Source organism: Ochlerotatus camptorhynchus, unplaced genomic scaffold (assembly GCF_037179485.1).
Source record: "Ochlerotatus camptorhynchus isolate MF236.1 unplaced genomic scaffold, CSIRO-AGI_Acam_v1.1 ptg000268l, whole genome shotgun sequence".
Classification (NCBI taxonomy): domain Eukaryota; kingdom Metazoa; phylum Arthropoda; class Insecta; order Diptera; family Culicidae; genus Ochlerotatus; species Ochlerotatus camptorhynchus.
Window position 1 is genome coordinate 2,242,084 of NW_027040758.1, and position 19,065 is coordinate 2,261,148.

Here is a 19,065-nt window from a genome sequence, read left to right on the forward strand (position 1 = left end):
CAGTAGTTTTATACCGCATCAGGAAAAGGGAAGGTGGCTGAAATTTTCAAAACCATCAAACTATCGAAGTTCCCAAAAAAATATCTCGTCTGGTAGGCATTTTCATTACTACGGGCACCATCAATCAAGAGATCTACCTCCAGGAGTGCCTGGAAAAGCGGCTGCTACCAATACTAAAGCAACCTCTGCTGTTCTGGCCGGACTTGTCGAGCTGCCACTATGGGAAAAAGGCAATCGAGTGGTACAATGCGAACAACGTGCAATACTATTTTTACTGCAGGCAGTGAATAATAACGTTGAAAATTCTGTAGAAACGGTAAACTCACAATTTTACTTTGAATTTCATGCTACAATATAGAAAACACCACATAGGACGTATTGACAAGTCAAGTTGTACATCGGACATGTTACATCGGACGGCTTTTCTCAATGCCATAATCAATGAGTGTTACGTTTTGTTCTACATGATACTAGATTCCCCTTTCACAGATTTCAGAGTGGAGTACCTAACCTTTCCATGCCGCGCCTTTAGAAAATGAGCACCAATCATGTTAGGCAGTTTAGCCAGCGTCGGTGGTGTAGTGGTAAGCTTGACTGCTTTCTCACCCCAATGGGTCTGGGTTCAATTCCAGCCGAGGTCGGTGGGATTTTTCAGAGGCATAAAAGCCGTTGGTCCCGGCCCATGTGTGTTGAATGGGTGTGATATCCTACGCAGGTGTGGAAGCTGCCTTCCTGCACATTCGATTGCCGTCAATGGATGGCAATCGATGTCCGTCGGTGATTGGCACTAGATTGCGGAACAGAGACCGACGTTAAATAAAGGAAAGAAGCAAAGCATAGGATATGGCCATGTACGATTGTTTCAAATAATTTCATTGTCATATAGACACATTGGCATCTGTTTCAAGGCTAAAGGCCCACGCACATTAGAGTCTAAATGTCAAATTTACGTCAACGCAACGCAAACGGATCTAATGTGGGTGGCCCTTAACAGTGTTTGGTTCTGTAAATTCTGGATTTTGACTAGAAATGATATATTTGAATCTATTATATTGCGCGGTATGTAAAATCATGCATGTTCAACCGAGGTGAATATTATAAGGAGTGATGTATATATTATGTCACACTCAAGGAGGGGGGGGGGGGTTGGGTTTATGATTTTGTGACAAGCAATGCATTAGGTATAGGAAAAACGTGACGAAAGAGGGAAGGAGGTTAGTTTTTTTCCTCAATTTAGCGTGACATAATAAATGGAATGGATCGCCCCTAATGCAATTAATCTAAGGACAGTAGTCACCACCCACGATCTGATCCCGGTATTAGCTACAATATTCCAAAGAGTATAACCATCCGCGATCTAATCCAGGTTCTCCGGAAATCATTCCCGCCCAATAAATGAGGCTAACATATTTCATAGAGCGCAAAAAATCAAATTACCATAGCAAACGCATATGAATATTACAATGCCAATCATTCAGGAAATTGAGAGAACATTCCTTCATATGAAATCTGATCCAGGTTCTCCGGAAGTAATTTTGAACTAATGGTTCTGGCTGAAATATTCCATGGAGTGCAACATAACAAGCCCAAATGAATGTTAAAATTACAACGTTTCAGCTGGTTACTGGCGTCAGTGAGCAACTGTTCAGCCGCATCTTTCATAGGCATATTTGGATTCATCCTTGCTCCAATCAGATGTCGTGATATATCGCAGAGGAGGTGGATATCGCCGGTTGTTGTGGCATTCTCTCCTTCGTCGGTCAGGGAGTTCACCCACACTTGCTTGTCCCGTCTGCAATTGTGGTTTACTTCCTTCTCTAGAGCCGACTACCTTTGACAGGCTTCGTTGTTGGCTCCTCTGATTCTCACCCGCTCTATCGCGGTTTTTGCTTCGCTACGCTCCACAATATTCTGCCAGGTTTAATCCATGATCCACTGTTTTCGCTCACCTAATATAATATTTACAATAGAGTTCTCTATCACCGTTAGTATTAGTGAGAAGTTTCACTAATACATGCATTTTACCGGTTGAAAATAAAAAAAAACAAACCGCTGTCAAGTCGAACACTTTGACAGCTGATTTCGTGGTTGAAAATAATAAACAAGTCGATTTTACACGGCTACGCTCGCTAGGTTGGATTAGTGCGATATTGCGTCGAGAAGTAAATAGGCAATATACCTTCTATAGTGAAGTTAGAAACGGACGACGCAGTTATTAAACGGACGACGCGATTTACAAGCTCAGCATATTCACACGCCAATCCATCGAACGATCGAAGTGTTTACTTCTCACGCCGAACCGCCGAACCCCCGGATGCACCGGATAAACAATCATAATCAGTTGCTGATATCATCATATCCCAACGATAGCTTGTGACCACCCTACGATAGCCAGCACCGGAGCGTAAACATAAACATACTACGCATTCATCAGATAGAGAACCTTCTTGGAAACATTAGAATAAAAATGTAATTAGTCTTAAGTGATCAGTGAGCCGGCGCCGGTGGTGTAGTGGTAAGCGTGACTGCTTTCTAACACCCCAATGGGTCTGCGTTCAATCCCAGCCGAGGTCGGTGGGATTTTTCTGAGGCATAAAAATCTCTGGTCACGTCTTCCTTCGGAAGGGAAGTAAAGCCGTTGGTCCCGGCCCATGTGTATGTGTGTGGAATGGGTGCGAAATCCTACGCAGGTGTGGAAGCTGCCTTCCTGCACATTCGATTGCCGTCAATGGATGGCAATCGATGTCCGTCGGTGATTGGCACTAGATTGCGGAACAGAGACCGACGTTAAATATAGAAATGAAAAAAAAAAAAAAAAAAAAAAATCAAGTGATCAGTAAATAAATACGGAGTTAAAGCTCCTAAAATATTTTTTTTCCAAATCAGTGGAAGGAAATTCTTAACTGTGATTTGATATGTCGCACTCTATGGTGCAGTCATTGATCTGGAATGATTTACAGGGAACAAATTCACTAGCGTGCACAGGAATCTTGTTAAGGAGGGGCAATTTTTTTTATATGGGGAGTACTCCAAAGTATGTGTTGGATGGTGCTGTCCACCTCCCACTATTTCCCTACTGTTCAATTTAGTTAATTTTATTTATTTTTTCCGGTGGTGGTTCATCCTCTTTAACGCAAACTGATGATGATCGGTTCGTCAAATGGTTGCGATATTAGGGCTTTAACCGAAATGATTAATTTGCTGCAATGTTGTTGCCTTGGTGATTGGATTCAGCTGAAGTCACATCAGATGGGGGTGATAGCACCGACAAACCGACATGAATGACCAATAAGAATCGCATTCTCCTTTCGCATGCACACTGCTTCGACGAGTACAAGGTTCAAACAGTGCACATAGCAGTGAACAAACAGTATATTGCTCTTGATCGGCCGATCAATATCAATATACGGAAAATTGATGTAATGTCGGTCTATGCCGCTAATTTGGGCCCATAGATAAATTCAGCAATCTACTAAATTTTCAATAGCGACCAAAAATATCCATTAGTACCATCCCAATGATGCATTCATCTAGATAAAATTAATAAATAGCATACTTATACTGCCCATAATCGCATATCAGTCCCATATGGATAGGAAATCAAGCAAAGATGGGACTGATATGCGATTATGGGTAGTATACGCACTATTCAATTAGGGAATCCAAAAGCATCTTCAACCTTGGTACAGTTGCGAAAAAGTTCATCCTCAGAATACCTTGATGTTCTTTTCTAAATTTTTAGAACTCAATGAGCTCTTTTGAAATTCTTCTCAGAAGTCCTCTGGAATTATTTTTAGAACTCTTCTTGACTTTTACTCAGAACACCTTGGAACTGAAATTTCCTTAGAGTTTCAGAAAAATTTCCTCAGTATTGTCCAGAAATTATTCCCGGAATGAGCTAGAAATTATCGGTACTCCATTGAAATTTTCCTCAAAATCCCTTTGGAATTTCACTCTAAAATCTAATTTTTCTCGGTATTCTTTTCGGAATTATCTTGGAACTATCTGCAGGATTCACTAGAATTTTTTTTCGCAGAATTTTCTTGGAATACTCCCCAGAAATCCTTTGGAACTGTCCTCAGAATTCAATATCCTTAAGGTTCTTCTCGGATTTTTATAGAACTCTCCTAAGAGCTCTTTTGAAATTCTTCTCAGAAGTCCACTGGAATTATATTTAGAACTCTTCATGTTTTTTTCTCAGAACACATTAAACTGAAATTCGTTTAGAGTTTCAGAATTTTTTTTCCCGTAATGAGCTTGAGATTATCCTCGGAATTCGCTTTAAATTTAGCGTAAAAATCCCTTTGGAATTTCACTTCAAATTTGATTTTCTCGGTATTCTTTTCTAAATTATCTTGGACTATCTGCAGGATGCCCTACAAATTATCCGCAGAATTTTCTTTGAACTCTACCCAGAAATATTTTAGAACTGTCCTAAGAATTCTTTTTTTTTTCATTAAAGAGACTTTCAGCCTTGGGCTGGTTCGTCTCTGGCTAAGAATTCAATATATTTGAGGTTCTTCTCGGAATATTTTAGACCTTTTTTTCTCAGAACACCTTGGAACAGAAATTCCCTTAAAGTTTCAGAAGAACTTCCTCTGTATTCTCCAGAAATTCTTCCCAAAATGAGCTTGAAATTATCCTCGGAATTTCCTTGAAATTTTTCCCAACATCCCTTTGTAATTTCATTCAAAATTTAATTCTCTGGTTATTCTCTTCGAAATTATCTTGGAACTATCTGCAAGATTCACTAGAAATCATTCGTAGAATTTTCTTGGAATCATCCCCAGAAATCTTTTCTTTTGGAACAATCTTCAGTATTCAATACCCTTGAGGTTCTTCTCGGAATTCAAGCTTAAGTTGTCGGTCCATCCACCAAAACGTTGTAGTTTTTCTACCAGAAATGTTCAATAAAGCTTGTCCCTCCATTCACCAGAACTGTGCAATTTTTACATCAGGAATTTTTAATTCAGCTTGACACTCCATGCAATCTGTTGCAAATCTTACACCAGAAATTTGCAATACAAACTTGTCCCCAGAAAATTTTATATCAGAAAATATCATTTGGCCAGAACGATGCAAATTTTCCACCGTTAATGTTTAATAAAAATTGCATCTAAAAATCTTCTGATTGGTGCAGATTTCCTTTTTTCATTTTCCACCAGTAATTTTCAATATAGCTTGCTTCTCCTATCATCAGAATGTTGCAGGTTTTCCACCAAATAAAGTTTGCCCTATTTTCAGATTTTTCATCAAAAAATTTCAGTAAAGCAGCTTCCCTTCAATCATCAGAATGGTGTAAATTTTACACCAGAAATTATTATTAAAGTATGTTTCTCTATTCAACAGAAGGATGTAAATTTAAGACCAATATGCTCCGAAAAGCTTACCTATCCGTTCATTGTTGTGGTGCAGACTTTCCACCAGATATTTTCAATATAGCTTAATTTTAAATAAAGCTTGTGCAGACCAGTGCAAGTTTTCCACCAGAAATTTTCAGTTCATTTCATTTATCAGAGCGATGCAAATTTTGCACCAGAATTTGATGTAAATTATGTACCAGAAAAATTAATAAACCTTGCTATTACATTCACATGTTGCGAAATTTCCACCAGAAATTTTAAGTTAAATGTGCAGCTCCAGATTTTTAGCGTGATTAAATTAATTCATTATGATTAGTCATTCATTTTGATTAGTCCCTCCATGTTATTCGGTTTGATTAGTCCCTCCATGCACCACCTTAATGATATTTTTACACCAGAAATATTCAATAAAATGCTTTTTCTTGGGTGGGTTGGAGTGCCACACTCTATGGAAAACTTAAGCCAGGATCATAAGTCCAGAATGACTTCCCGAGAATCTGTATCAGATCCAGATTTCCGGAATATTTTAGCTAGGACCGTTTTTTCCTCTGTTCGGGACCTAACACCACTGCGACCAGTAATTTGATCTATTTATTGCAGTATATCCCATGTCCTTAGTTTCGTGCATGTCCTATTACTCCATCACTATTGAGATCTCTCATCTCGCATGATGAAGTATTCGATTTTTTTTGCATTCATCGCAAGGATCCGGCAATAATTGAAAGGGCTCACTATTTATACACAGCAAAACATAAATTTTAAGATTACACCCAAGAGAATACACTTCAATCATGTCCGAAATCTCATTTAATTTTTATGGCCGCAAAAGTAAACAAATGCAGTAAAAGCAGCGTCACTAATGTCAGTTCCTGCACTGTATTTATGATCATTTTATCCTTTTTGAAAAGTAATGTTACACCATATTTTTGACACAGTTGAAGTGCATCCACTTTGATGTGATATCAAAATTATTTTTTTGCTGTGTACCCTTCGGAGTGTTGAAACACCCATCAAAGCGTCCCTTTGTCAGTCAAAATTGAATTCCTTAGCAACAAAATTAAACAATGACACCGATAATAACCATGCATCAGAACCCTAGTCTTAACCACTTCAAACTAGAGAACAACTAATAGAAGATTAGGAATCACATAGTCAGACTAACTAGCTCATTTTTTCCTTGTTTCAAGATCATCCTCGGTAGACAAAGCCGAGTCTTGTCACTATCAACAAGGCGTAAAAATTAACAAGGGCTAAGATGTGTTCCTTTGATTACTGAAAAATCCTGTTCTCCTAATTTTAAGTAGTCAGGACTAGGAATAGGTGGTAGATCTTATATCCCGTACACAGCAAAAAATTAATTTTAATATCACCTCAAAGTGGATGCACTTCAATCGTGTCGAAAATATGGTGTAATATTACTTGCTAAAAAGGACAAAATTATCATTAATACAATGCATGAACTGACATTACGCTGCTTTTACTGCATTTGTTTATTTGTGTGGCCATAAAAATTACATGAGCTTTTCGACATGATTGATGATGCTTGTTCGATGAACATCTTGCGAGTGTTATGTCTGTTTGTCTGTGCTTTTTCGTTAACTTCAAAGTAAGGGGAAAGGGATTTTTTTTGCCATCGCCATTTTCCAGCGAAATTATAAGAGATTGTATAATTGACAAGACGCTTTTTGTCCTTCTGCCTTCTGGGAGATGAACCTCTACATAAAGTTCACACGGCTTTTGAGAGATGTCCATAGTTTCAGGGAAGTTCAAACGAACTAGTCAGAGTCACCACGCCCCACAGAATAGGCCGAAACTAACGAAAACTAAGTATTATAGTAACTAGATGGCCATAGGATCCGAACCGAGATTTAATTGTATGACTAAGGATTACAGCGATAATGTACGATGTCAACAACACCCCGGTGCCGAACGATCCTACCATTCTTCAGATGTATCGACAATCGCTGCTGTTTCTCCCGCAGAACACCTGGTACGATTGATGGTTCACCAATCAGTCAGCCGTACAGCTCATTCTATGGACTGAACTCGGATTCGATTGACTGTGGAGGTTCTCTCTACGCTTTTTCGCAACTATTCGTATCACCGACGGCAACAGCAACATTAAGAAAGATGCTGCTAACAGAGTTATGAAGGTAACCACACCGGAGGAAACATAGCCAATCTGAATCGCGGTCTTAATGAACGCAATCGGAACCAGCAGCCGTTTCAGGGAGATTAATATGCGATTCTGGCATGACCAAGGATAAAAAATATGAAGGAACAACAGGAAGAAACAAGGAGGAGGTAGTCATCAAACGACTACAACCAGTATCGAGATTCTGGACCGACATTTCGATGGGCAGTCAGACGAATTTAGTACCTAACCACGACTGCTGACACTGGGAAGCTACTGCAGGTCTATTGCTGCTACTACTACCGCCGGTGGGCATTTTAGGTCGAGAGTCCTTCCTATTGATATTGCAGACAAGATTCATCTTCCACTTGCCGGTTGGGTACTTGCTTTCGGCAAACGTTTGAAAGAATGATGCACGGTAGAGAGCTGTCTTCTCCTGGATGAGCAGCTTCTGCCATCAGTCACCCTGCTGCTTCTCGCGGAGGGGCTTATCTTCGAGTGCCATTTTCTCGAAGCGGATGACCGACAACCAGCTCGTTGAATATTATATTGGAATTAAGTTTCACGACTTTTTCCGTCCTTGACTTGAAAATGTAAACAAACAATCTCAAAAGTCATAAGTGCAGAGTTGCCAAACTCATGGGTTAATGAGACTGATAAACTTGATTGCCACACACCTCTCATTTTATCTGTCAAACTTTCATAGAGAATCAAAACAAACATAGTGTAGTACTAGAATTTCGACTAGAATGTGGTACGTTAATCGATTTGCTTGGGACCAATAGGCTACTAAAGTGGTGAGCCAATTTTAAATCGATAGTTTCGTATTGATTGTTGATAATAGGGTGATTTTTATGAATCAATTTTCTGTCAAACGCATTGAAACTAGAGATGGGCGATCCGCTCCGGAGCTGTTCTAAAGACCCGATTCACTAAAGTGAGCTGATGACCCGCGGTTCATTTTTTTTAGGAACCGCAGCTCATCAGCACACTGTTATCAGAAATCTCACTCAATCCGTCACTTATAGCGGAGTTTATCCAAAAAGCACGCATTGCTCCTTTACGCATTGAGCAGCCACCAACAATCAATACGAAACTAACGATTTTAAATTGGCTCACCACTTTAGTAGCCTATTGGTCCCAAGCAAACGATTAACGTACCCTATTCTAGTTGAAATTCTATTACTACACTATGTTTGTTTTGATTCGCTATGAAAGTTTGACAGATAACATCAGAGGTGTGTGGATTCATGCAGAACATGCAGGGGTGAGTGAAATAGCTTGGGACTGCTTGGGACCGTTATTCAGGTACTGAGTGAGCCAAAAATAATAATGATTTTCTTCGGGACCCAGTGGTCTTAGAGTTACCTCTATGCAGCCACCGCGTAAACCAAGATGCGCGCGTAATTCAACATGTACCTACGATTAGACGATCTTTAATTTCTACTGGTATTATCCAATGTATTTACATATCCGGCTCTTATTTCTGCTGTTATCCCTCCAGTATATGTGCTCTTATCTCTCCTCCCATAATTCTCTCCAGCTTATCAGCTCAGCTCCGGATCCGAATAATCGGCTCGAATGATTCACTGATATAACAGCTCTCGGACCCGTCCAGCTCTTCGGATCTTTTTTTATCTCGATTCGTCACGATTCAGCTCCGGATCCGGATCCAAGCTGATGATCTGGAGCAGAAGCCGAGAATAGTGCGAGCAATTGTGTTGGAGAATCAAGGTGGATTCCGTCCCGAGCGATATTTCACGCGCGGGGCGAGATTTTGCGAATGTACGAAAGGCAGAGAAGTACTAGTTGTCTCTCTCATTCCAACGCAAATTCTACTCCGCTCCGCTAATGCCCGCTCAGATCTGAATACACCATTAGACTTATGATATCAGTCAGCTGATGAGCTGCGGTTCCTTAAAAATGAGCCACGGGTCATCAGCTGACTTTAGTGAGTCGGGTCTATAGAACAGCTCGAGAGCCCATCTCTAGATCTGAGCTGATGATCTGGAGCTGAAGCCGAGACTAGTGAGAGCAAATCTGCGGAAGAATTAACATCAGAAATAAAATCTGTATGTAGACTTGAATGTATAGCTTGTGAAAAGGCGTAACATCGTGTAACACGATGTCGATCATATCATTGCGTGTGAAATTTGTGTCAAAATTTCTATAATTTCATGGTGAGCTAAAGAGCTGTTTGAAAGAATCGACTCCTTTTAATGAGCTGGACGGGTCTGATCCGCTCAGCCAGATGAGATATTTTGCCCACCTCTAATTGAAACGCGAGAATTTTTACAACAGGGAATCTATTTTCTTGTATTTTGACAGTCGACTACGTCGCCCATAATGAAACAGTTTTTGCACGGTCGTTTCCGCACACGTCACAACTCGTCACAGACAAAAAGAAGCCAGTTGTCTGCTCTTCCTCTTAACTAACAACTAACAACTCCCTCCTGTTCTTTCATGAAGGCCAATGTCATAAACGTAGACAATTCAGTGCCAACATTTCAAAGGGGCGTAATTGCATTTGTAAACAATGGCTTTAGTCGTCGATTTCTCGCGAATGAAAGCTCACTCATGAAAATGAATGACACCAGCATGCAGAGGAATGTTTCCTGTATCAGCTAGCATTTGTAATTTGGAGGGGTGGGTTTTGATTTGCGAGAAATCGACGTCTAAAGCCATTGTTTACAAAAGCAATTACGCCCCTTTGAAATGTTGGCACTGAATTACTTCTTCCACGAATTTCTCGACGATGAAAACTCGCTCAAGTAAACCACCACATGATTGTGTAAAGGAAGAGTCCCCCTATCCGACATAATTAGTGGCTTATATTGATAGACTTTGAAATACGGAAATTTTTCGAAAGAAGACATTGTTTACGTTTGCGGCATTTGCCCTTATAAACTCTCAGTGTCGAACTGAGATGTTGAGGAGGATTTCGTCAGAGTTTGATCATGAAATGTAGGTGCTTCGACATCACTGATTACAACCTGGATAACGAGTTCTGTCCGAAAAGGTGAGACCGACGTCTGACAGAGCAGCAGCAGGTTTGCGGTACTTGCTTGGATACTTGCACTGATTAAAATCATTAAATTGGGTATCTTCCAGGTGGGAGGCTGAGGTGGTTGCAAGAGGAAACGAGCATTGCTTGATGGATGGATTTCGGGAGTACTCGGAGTAAAGGATGTCGGGATCTTGCGAGGGAAGTTATTGGTTGGGAGCGGTATAGGACGAGTGCCGGAGTTAGGATTCTCCTTCTGCTGCTGATGGGTTGCCAACCGGGGAGTGGATAGGTGATTTGCGAGGTGTTGTCGCTGATATTCAGGCAGATTATTGCGATTGGAGTCTGTGGGTCGGCGTTTGGGACGGTGGTCATGGACCAGAGACAGAGGAGGGAAGGGATGTGTATTTAAGACGGATTCCCTATGAAGTGGAGTGGAGAGTTTGGATCGGCTGACTTGACCTCGATGGTGGATTCTAGTTCTGTCCTTCCAGACGTTGGAATTAAATTTAGGAAACTAAGATGTGCATCTGCTGGATCCTTTTCCCGGTCATATTTGCAGTAGCTGATCGGCTGCCATTGCTTGGGGCCAAGATTGCATCAACTGGACGGAATATTGGCAGGTGAGGTGCATAGAACATGGGACAGTTATGCGTAGAACGGCAGTGTAGTGGCCAACAATTAAGCTCGAGATTTTCTTCTTCGCGATCAAGAAAGTGAAACTAACACTTATTGAGTAAATTTTATTTAACTGTTAAATGAAACGTATAATGGATTACTTTTGTCCCCCTAGCAAAAAAAAAATGTATAAGAGAAACACATGATCAAAATGATTAATTTTCGTTTCGTGCAGAAAGTACTGTACAGTGAGCAGATGGTATGTCTGACGAATGACCAGCGCCTACTAGAGCATCTGACAGGTCGGTTGGTATGCTGTCGAGAAGATCAGAAGCGCTGTTCTGTTTTGTAAAAATTGACTTGCTTGATGATTCAAAAGAATCCTCTGGTTACTTGGAAAGGTTGATGTCTTGGTCCTCTCCACTCTTCAAATACTTCCACTTTCACAAAATTTTGACGTTCTGGTACCTATGGGACTAGATGTTTCGGTATAGAGGCATATTCAGATTCCATGGCAAAATTAATAGGTTGCTTCGATATGCAAAATGTGTCTCAGTTCGTATAATGCGTCCCAGTCGCAACGTCAGCCGGATGTTAGTGATGAATTCGTCTTTGGTGATGGTTTCGAGCCTGTTGACGGCGTAATTTAGTTCTGAAAAAGCAACAATACCAATAGTTTCAATCAAAACAACATGGCCACGTGTATTTTGTGTGTAATGAAGCTTGTATTTTCGTTAATTTTTGACAAATTTGATCTCAGTTCTAGTGGTAAACAAGAATCTAAACTTGCCTTTTTCGCTTTTGCTTCTCGTTTCAGCGCTCTATCAAGGACATCCTGTGCACCCAGCAGCGCGAGTGCGCCATGGTAAGCTATATTTCCGTTCTCGTATGTACATATGTACGTATGCTTTCTCCGCAATGACCGTCGTTATCCTTCTGCTTCTCCTTCTGTTTGGGCACAGTTGGATCGAAGCCCGGAAAGGACCATTTGTCCTTTTACAGCTTCCTGACTGCCTGCCTGCTTGCGTTCTCCTTTGGGAGCGGGTCTGGTCCGGGTTTAATTGAAACTGGTGACGTTTATCGGCGGCAAACAGCCACAGTCAGTCGCTACCGAACCAGATGCGAACGGAGCCGGAGAAGGACACGACCCCGATTACTTCCGGTACATCGACTTTGGAATCGTTTATGGTGTGAGCTGGTTCTGAAGGCGACGATTATTGGAAGTGATAAGTGACCGTTTTTCCTCCCCGGTTCGCTGGCAGAGGAAATTTAGCGGTGAGATTCTGGTCGATCACTGTAAACAAACGTTTCAAGAACAAGACGATGGTAACCCGATTAGAAAGGTCTATTTTGGCTCACGTTGAGTATCCACCTCAGTATCCACAGCTGAGTGGCAATTTGAATAAACATCCTCAGAACTGTTTTACCGTGCATTCCTGTGTTGTGTCAAAATTTCTTACACTGTGTTAAATATGCACGTCAAATATCCACGCATCAGCAAATCTTTTTTTTTTTAAAGATGTCATGTTTCAATCGTAATGCTCCAGCATTCAATGATAATCTTAGGAATTTCTGTTCGGGCTGCCTTGCCCTCTCCACATCTGGAGAAGTGTAAAGCGAGACCGGAAATTGGTGTGTTTTTACAATTTTCCCTTTCACCGGCCGACTCAGGAAAAGCGTCGTCCAGGCCCAACAGCGCCGAAAGAAAGGGAAGCAATTAAATGTGTTAGTTTTCCTTCCGGCCAATGTCATCGTCGTCGTCGTCGTCGACGACGAAGCCGTCGCCATCGGACGGAGGGAGATGACAATTCCTGTGTTTGTTGTAGTATTATGGGGCTTCAGGCTATATTTCAGTACTCTTAATGGCGACGCGCATCGATGCCGCCGTGAGAGCGTTCCGCTTCATTTAATCTTCATATAGGTACGCCCTCTTTCGTGCTACTTCAGATGACACGTCAGTTGACAGCACTCTAGTTTTAGGCTGCCACCGTTTGGAAAAAAAGAGACTAGTTGTGCCCTTTTTTTTTCTCTTCGTTGGAATTTAGAGTGCACCTGCTATTCGGCGTGGTTATCTAAAAAACATGCCCGTAATTTACGGCTGAGGAGTGCACTCTGCAGGAGCCGTCCGTCGACCATCCGTGGTCCAGGTTGAAACTGGATTTTAATTTTGGTAGCCAATAAACAAATCTTCTCTGGAAACACCGCCGCCGCCACCGGCCGCTGGCTGCGCCGGGCAAAGAGGAAGGTTTGATAATTTATTAGACGAACGTCTCCAGGGCTTTGCCTTCCAGAGCGAGAGAAAGATGCCGGTGGAGGAATTTCCCTCTTAAAACAAACGACCGGGAGGAGACGCGCGCTACCTTAGGTCGATGTCGTAAAAATAAATGAGACCGAGTGAAGGAGCCAAAATGGATAAAAATAACCTCCGCTTGTTTGCCAGATAAGGAAACGATGATTCTCGAGAATGTTTCGTTTTCTAGTTTGATGTTTTCCCCTTTTCGTTTATGACTGGTCATTTCGGAGAATTTAGTCCCTTTCCTAACCTCTTCTTCTCCCTGTGCGTCAGAAGTTCTCTAACCGGTCCTTCTTTCTAGAGTGCTGGGACGTGTGCAACCGTAACCACCAGATTAGGAAGGAGAACGAACTAGTGCACCGGCTGCTTCTGAGCCTGAATCGCATGATCCGGAACGAATCCGTCGTGACGGCGGACATCGAGTGGACCACGCCGGAGGAACTGCTCGAACACCAGCCGCATCCGGGCGCTCCGTCACCGCTGGCAGCCAGCGAAAACGTAGAACGGCTGAGTCGAATCGCGAGGGACGGTGGAAGCGGTTCGAATGGGACTTCATCCTCGTCGGTATCGAAAATCATTCAGGCCCTCAGTCAGGCGTCTTCACTGCTGGGACCGGAATCGAAAACGGTGACCAGTAGCAGCAGTACTAACGGCAGCGGTGGCGATAAAACCTTCCATCAGTGTCTAGTATCGTGGGAGATTTCCGGTGGAGGTCTCACCGGCAACCTGCTTACCGAAACTGCCAAAGTTGAGCTCTCCCTGTGGCCAAACACCAAATACCACGTGCACGTCACCTGTCGGAATAGGGTAAGTTGAAGAAATTATTAACCACCACGTAGGAAAATTGCGAATTTCTGAATTTAGTTTCATTTAGACAAACTGAAGACACTGGTTAAAAGAAAAGTTTTGCTTCAGTGTTCTCAGTTATGCACGCTTATTCAACGTTACTCAAAAATTATAACGGACTAGCAACACGTCTCTGAAAGTGCAAAAATACGGTTCTAACCTCAAATACCTTCCATTCCTCCCCCCTCTCCGGAAACAGGAAACCGACCAACTGATCCGGTCGGCTCCGCTGTTGATCGACACCAGTGATGCATTGGTTGTGAGCCTTCACGGGACCACAACCACTACCACAACCACAACAACCTCGACGCCTCGGCCCCTGGCCGCTATCAATCGCTCGGTGATCGAGGAAATCGAAGTGGTTCAGGAGGCTACCGCGTTCGAAAGCGCCGCTGACGTCGACACCGATGATGACGCAGACGACGACGACGAGAATGCTGTCAGCTACCAAAAAACAAAACCGAACCCGGCTCAACATCGCCACAGTCTGTGGCCAATCTACAGCAGTGCCACCGAGCTGCCGGGAAACTCCAAGGAAGTGCTGATCCTCGGAGTGTTCGTTGCGATACTGGCTTTCGTGCTGATCGTGCTGACCGTCGTCATTCTGGTCCGGCGGAAGCAGGACCAAATCGAAGACCGGGAACTGCTGATCGAGAGCGAGGTCCTACCGAAGATCCTGCACGTTTGATAGGATAGTCGGCTGGACGGCTATGGCGATGACGACGACAACGAAGTCGGAGGGTGTTTTCTGTAAATAGCTGTTTTTATTAGGCTTCTACTCCCTTTTGCTCCTCCTACTTAAATAACAAATATGAAAAAAAGCTTTCTTTCTAATTTAATGCCAGCTCACTCCTTTCCAGTATGTAAATTATTGATTTGATCGACATTCTGATTTCCGATTAGGTTATCATCGTGTGCGGCGAGCACTGCAGCATTGGCAAAGGTCCAGAAAATATCCAATAATGTCAAAATTAAGCTAAACCTAAACGGGCAGCAGCGATCGTATTGAGCAGGAAATCGTGAAACATAATTAAAAACTAATCGCAGAAATTAAAGAATGATACTAGTCCTTTTTTTTTGAGAATGAGTGAAAGCGATGGGACAGAGATGAGACAGATAGCGAGTGTTTATGGAAAGATGCGAACATGGAAGTGCTGTGATGAGCAATTTGACAGGGAAATTAGCAAGGCGAGGGGAAGATTGAAAAGAAAGATAGAGAGCGAGAGAAAGTAAAAATGTCAAGTCTTTATTATTAGAAGTGAATGTGTTTATAGTTAGAGCAGATAGTAAGACGGGGGAAAACAAAAGTACGGGAAAATGGGAAAATTTTATCAAAGTTACTAGGAGAATCAATACAAATAAAACAAAAACAAATATTGAGGCAAATACGAATAAATGAAATTGTAAAATAGGTGAGAACTAACTGAAAGAAAAAGAAAACCAATCATCCTTGTGTACATTGTGTAAAAAGACTGAAAATAATGTAAAATAAATAAACTCGAAATAATGAAATAATGGATGCAGTGCTTGTTTTGGTTTATCTTTGAAAGAAATTTCTCATGAGATGCAGAATGGTAAGTTATATTATTTGATCACTTTGAATTTACAGGATTGATCGAAGTAGGTTCTGCTCGCGAACGGTTGAGTTTCTTGCGCTGTCACGAAGTTCGGTTGTGTGATTCTTTGAAAATGAAGATTTTTCGCGGCGGCGTTAATAAATTGATAACGATTGTGAATAGTTCTGCAGTCGTGTTTTGCCTTCGGTGTTTTTCGACAACATCACTGATCACTGATAGGGAGTCCGGGAGAGAATCTGGCAGACCTGAAATGTGGAGGATCTGTATCAGATTTTCGTCGTTTTAACAGTGTGAAAACGAGAAAAAAGTGCAATTTATAAGTGTTAAGTAAAAGGAAAGTGTTCAAGTTTATGCAGGGCATTACAGATAGTACTCCAAGAAGCACTTAATGCTTCACCAAATTTCCAAAAGTTTTCCATAAATCATTAATAAAACATAAAGACTTCTGCCAAAGAGTTTGCAATGAGAGGTATGAAAATATGAAAATATGTGTCGTGTCGTTGATGTGTGTTATGTGTCATTTGGCTAGGCTTTTATTTTTTTTTTCAAATGAAAGTGGTTTTGAAAAAACAGAAACCATGATTTATCAGCTACACGGCAATGGTATGCATTAATTTGTGACGTTCTGCAAAAAAAGTTGTTGAATATTACATCGAAACTGCTGCAACCTGGTCAATCCATCGGTTGTGTAATATCACATTGTACGATGTACATCGATTTTGCGAACAAGATTACATCCGTTGATGTAATATTGTATCTGCTTTTTGCTATTACATCATTATTTCATACATCAGCTTGAATTACGTTGATCGATATTACATTTTTTTTGCTGTGTACGAATTTAAAATTGGCACGATAATATCATAAAGATAACTCTAAGACCAGAAGGTCCCGGAGAAACGTGCTCAACTTTTTGGCTCAGCTCTGGTACTCTCTTCGGTCCCAAGCTAATCGATTCACCCCTCGAAACATAGAAAAATCCACGAACCCCTCATTTTACCTGTCAAACTTTCATAGCAAATCAAAACAATAGTAAGTAATAGAATTTCGACTAGAATGGGGTACGTTAATCGATTTGCGTGGGACCAATAGGCTAGTCAAGTAGTGAGCCAATTTAAAATCGTTAGTTTCCACCGGTTGGTAATTTGCAGTTGTAGAACCCGAATAGAAATTTACATTAGCCCAACGTTTGATTTTGATGTCTACATCAGCATCGAAATCAAATGTATGCCTGATGTCAAACATTAGAAAACATTATGATTTAGTTGTATTTAAGCAACGTAACATGGTGTATACATCAGAAATTTTGGAACAAAATTTTGCCATTCTAATGTCGGTCTGACGTCAAAAATTTCAATCTATTGACATTAGAATCAAACGTTTTAAGGATGTTTTCAGATGTAAAAAACGTTAGAACTAAACGTTGTTCGGATGTTTTTAAATGTAAACGTTTTCTGATGTTTTCTAATGTAGATGTTTCCTGATGTTAGAACCAAACGTTTTTGGATGTTTTCGGATGTACATAACGTTAGAACTAAACGTTGTTCGGATGTTTTTATATGTAAATGTATTCTGATGTTTTCTAATGTAGATGTTTCCTGATGTTAGAATCAAACGTTTTTCGGTTGTTTTCGGATGTAAAAAACGTTAGAACTAAACGTTGTTCGGATGTTTTTATATGTAAATGTATTCTGATGTTTTCTAACGTAGATGTTTCCCGATGCTAGAACCAAACATTTTTTGGATGTTTTCGGATGTACACAACGTTAGAACTAAACGTTGTTCGGATGTTTTCAATTGTACTTCGTGTTTGTTGTTCTCTGATGTTTTCAGATGCACAAAACGTTTAAAGTAAACGTTGTTTGAATGTTTTCAAATGTAGATGTTTACTAATGTTTTTAGATATACAAAACACTAGAATCTTACTTTTCAAATGCTTTCAATTATATTTACAACACATTAGAATTAGAAACATGATCGTGTAAACACTACACACCATTGTTGTTAGATAACATCATAAAAATGCGTACATAATAGTCAATGCTGAAGCTCCCGTTTCCCACCAGTCAGATAACTGACCTTAGCTAACCAAATATCATTGCGGCAACTCTCTATGCGGCAGGGGAACTATGCCATTAGTGCGCTAAGAGTTATTAGACCACTGACATAGGCGCCAATTTGTAGGTGACGAGGCACTTGGTGACATTACAGCGAGCTTGACGATTGTTGTAGCATTTTTTTTAGCAAACTACCAGTTAAGGTGTGTAGTGTTTACAAGATCATGTTTCTAGCTCTAATGCTTTGTACAATTGAAAGCATTGGAAAAGTTAATTCTCATGTTTTGCATAACCGAAACCATCAGAAAACATAAAATAGTACAAAAAAAAACATCCATTCTGGTAGACTATCTCTTAAATGCATACAGAATAGCCATTGCTTAAGCTCCCGTTTCCCACCAGTCAGTTAACTGACCTTAGCTAACCTAATATCATTGTGGCAACTCTCTATGCGGCAGGGGAACTATGCCATTTGCGCGCTAAGAGTTGTTAGACCACTGACATAGGCGCCTATTCGTGGGTGACGAGGCACTTGGTGACATTACAGCAAGCTTGGCGATTGTTATAGCATTTTTGAGTGAACTACCAGACAATCATGACAATAAGATCGCTGCGCCTCCAGATCTCCCTTTAAATCGACCCGCTGTGCCAATTTGTCAATAATGCATGACACTTTGGACGTGGATCGGGATGATCCACAAATGCGGAAAGTTTTGGGCTACCAGTCTTCTACCTAATTGACGAACTGCAAATATATAATAAACAAAATTATTGTGCATGAAAAATATGACAATGTACAATGCTCGAGGAACACTGGGAGTTTTCGAACGACGCGTGCTTAGGAATGCCGGACAACAATCCCGCAAAAATGGTGTTTTCCTCAAATCCGGCCGGTACAAGACAAAGAAAAATACAGCGTGCTAGGTGGTTAGACCAAGTGGAGCAAGATGTAGGAAGTGTGGGATGCTCGAGAAATTGGAGACAAGCAGTCAGGGACCGAGTTAGTTGGCGCAACTTTGTTATACAGGTCAAATCTTGAGGGACGTCGGACCAGCAAAAGTAAAGTAAGTATCTTATACGTTTGCCAACATTCCACGACAATATATGATTAGGTTTTCACTTGGTATGTAATGAACAACAGAGATACGCGATAATTCGTATAGTTTCTGCGAT

General features: G+C 41.1%; 1 protein-coding gene across 2 annotated transcripts in view; it reads left to right on the forward strand.

The window, feature by feature from the left end:
* The window catches only part of LOC135705521 (uncharacterized), a 34,112-nt gene extending 18,342 nt beyond the window's left edge, over positions 1-15,770 (forward strand). The window contains exons 2-5 of one of the 2 annotated variants that reach the window (XR_010517845.1): positions 11,937-11,984; positions 13,716-14,219; positions 14,458-15,008; positions 15,162-15,770. Coding sequence is in view for 1 of the 2 variants with exons in the window: in XM_065227297.1 (XP_065083369.1) it covers positions 11,937-11,984; positions 13,716-14,219; positions 14,458-14,946 (1,041 nt within the window). In the remaining variant the exon portion in view is untranslated. Of the gene's footprint in view, positions 1-11,936; positions 11,985-13,715; positions 14,220-14,457 lie in introns of both variants that reach the window. The other variant, XM_065227297.1, reaches the window with a different exon arrangement.
* The last annotated feature ends 3,295 nt before the right edge of the window (positions 15,771-19,065 follow it).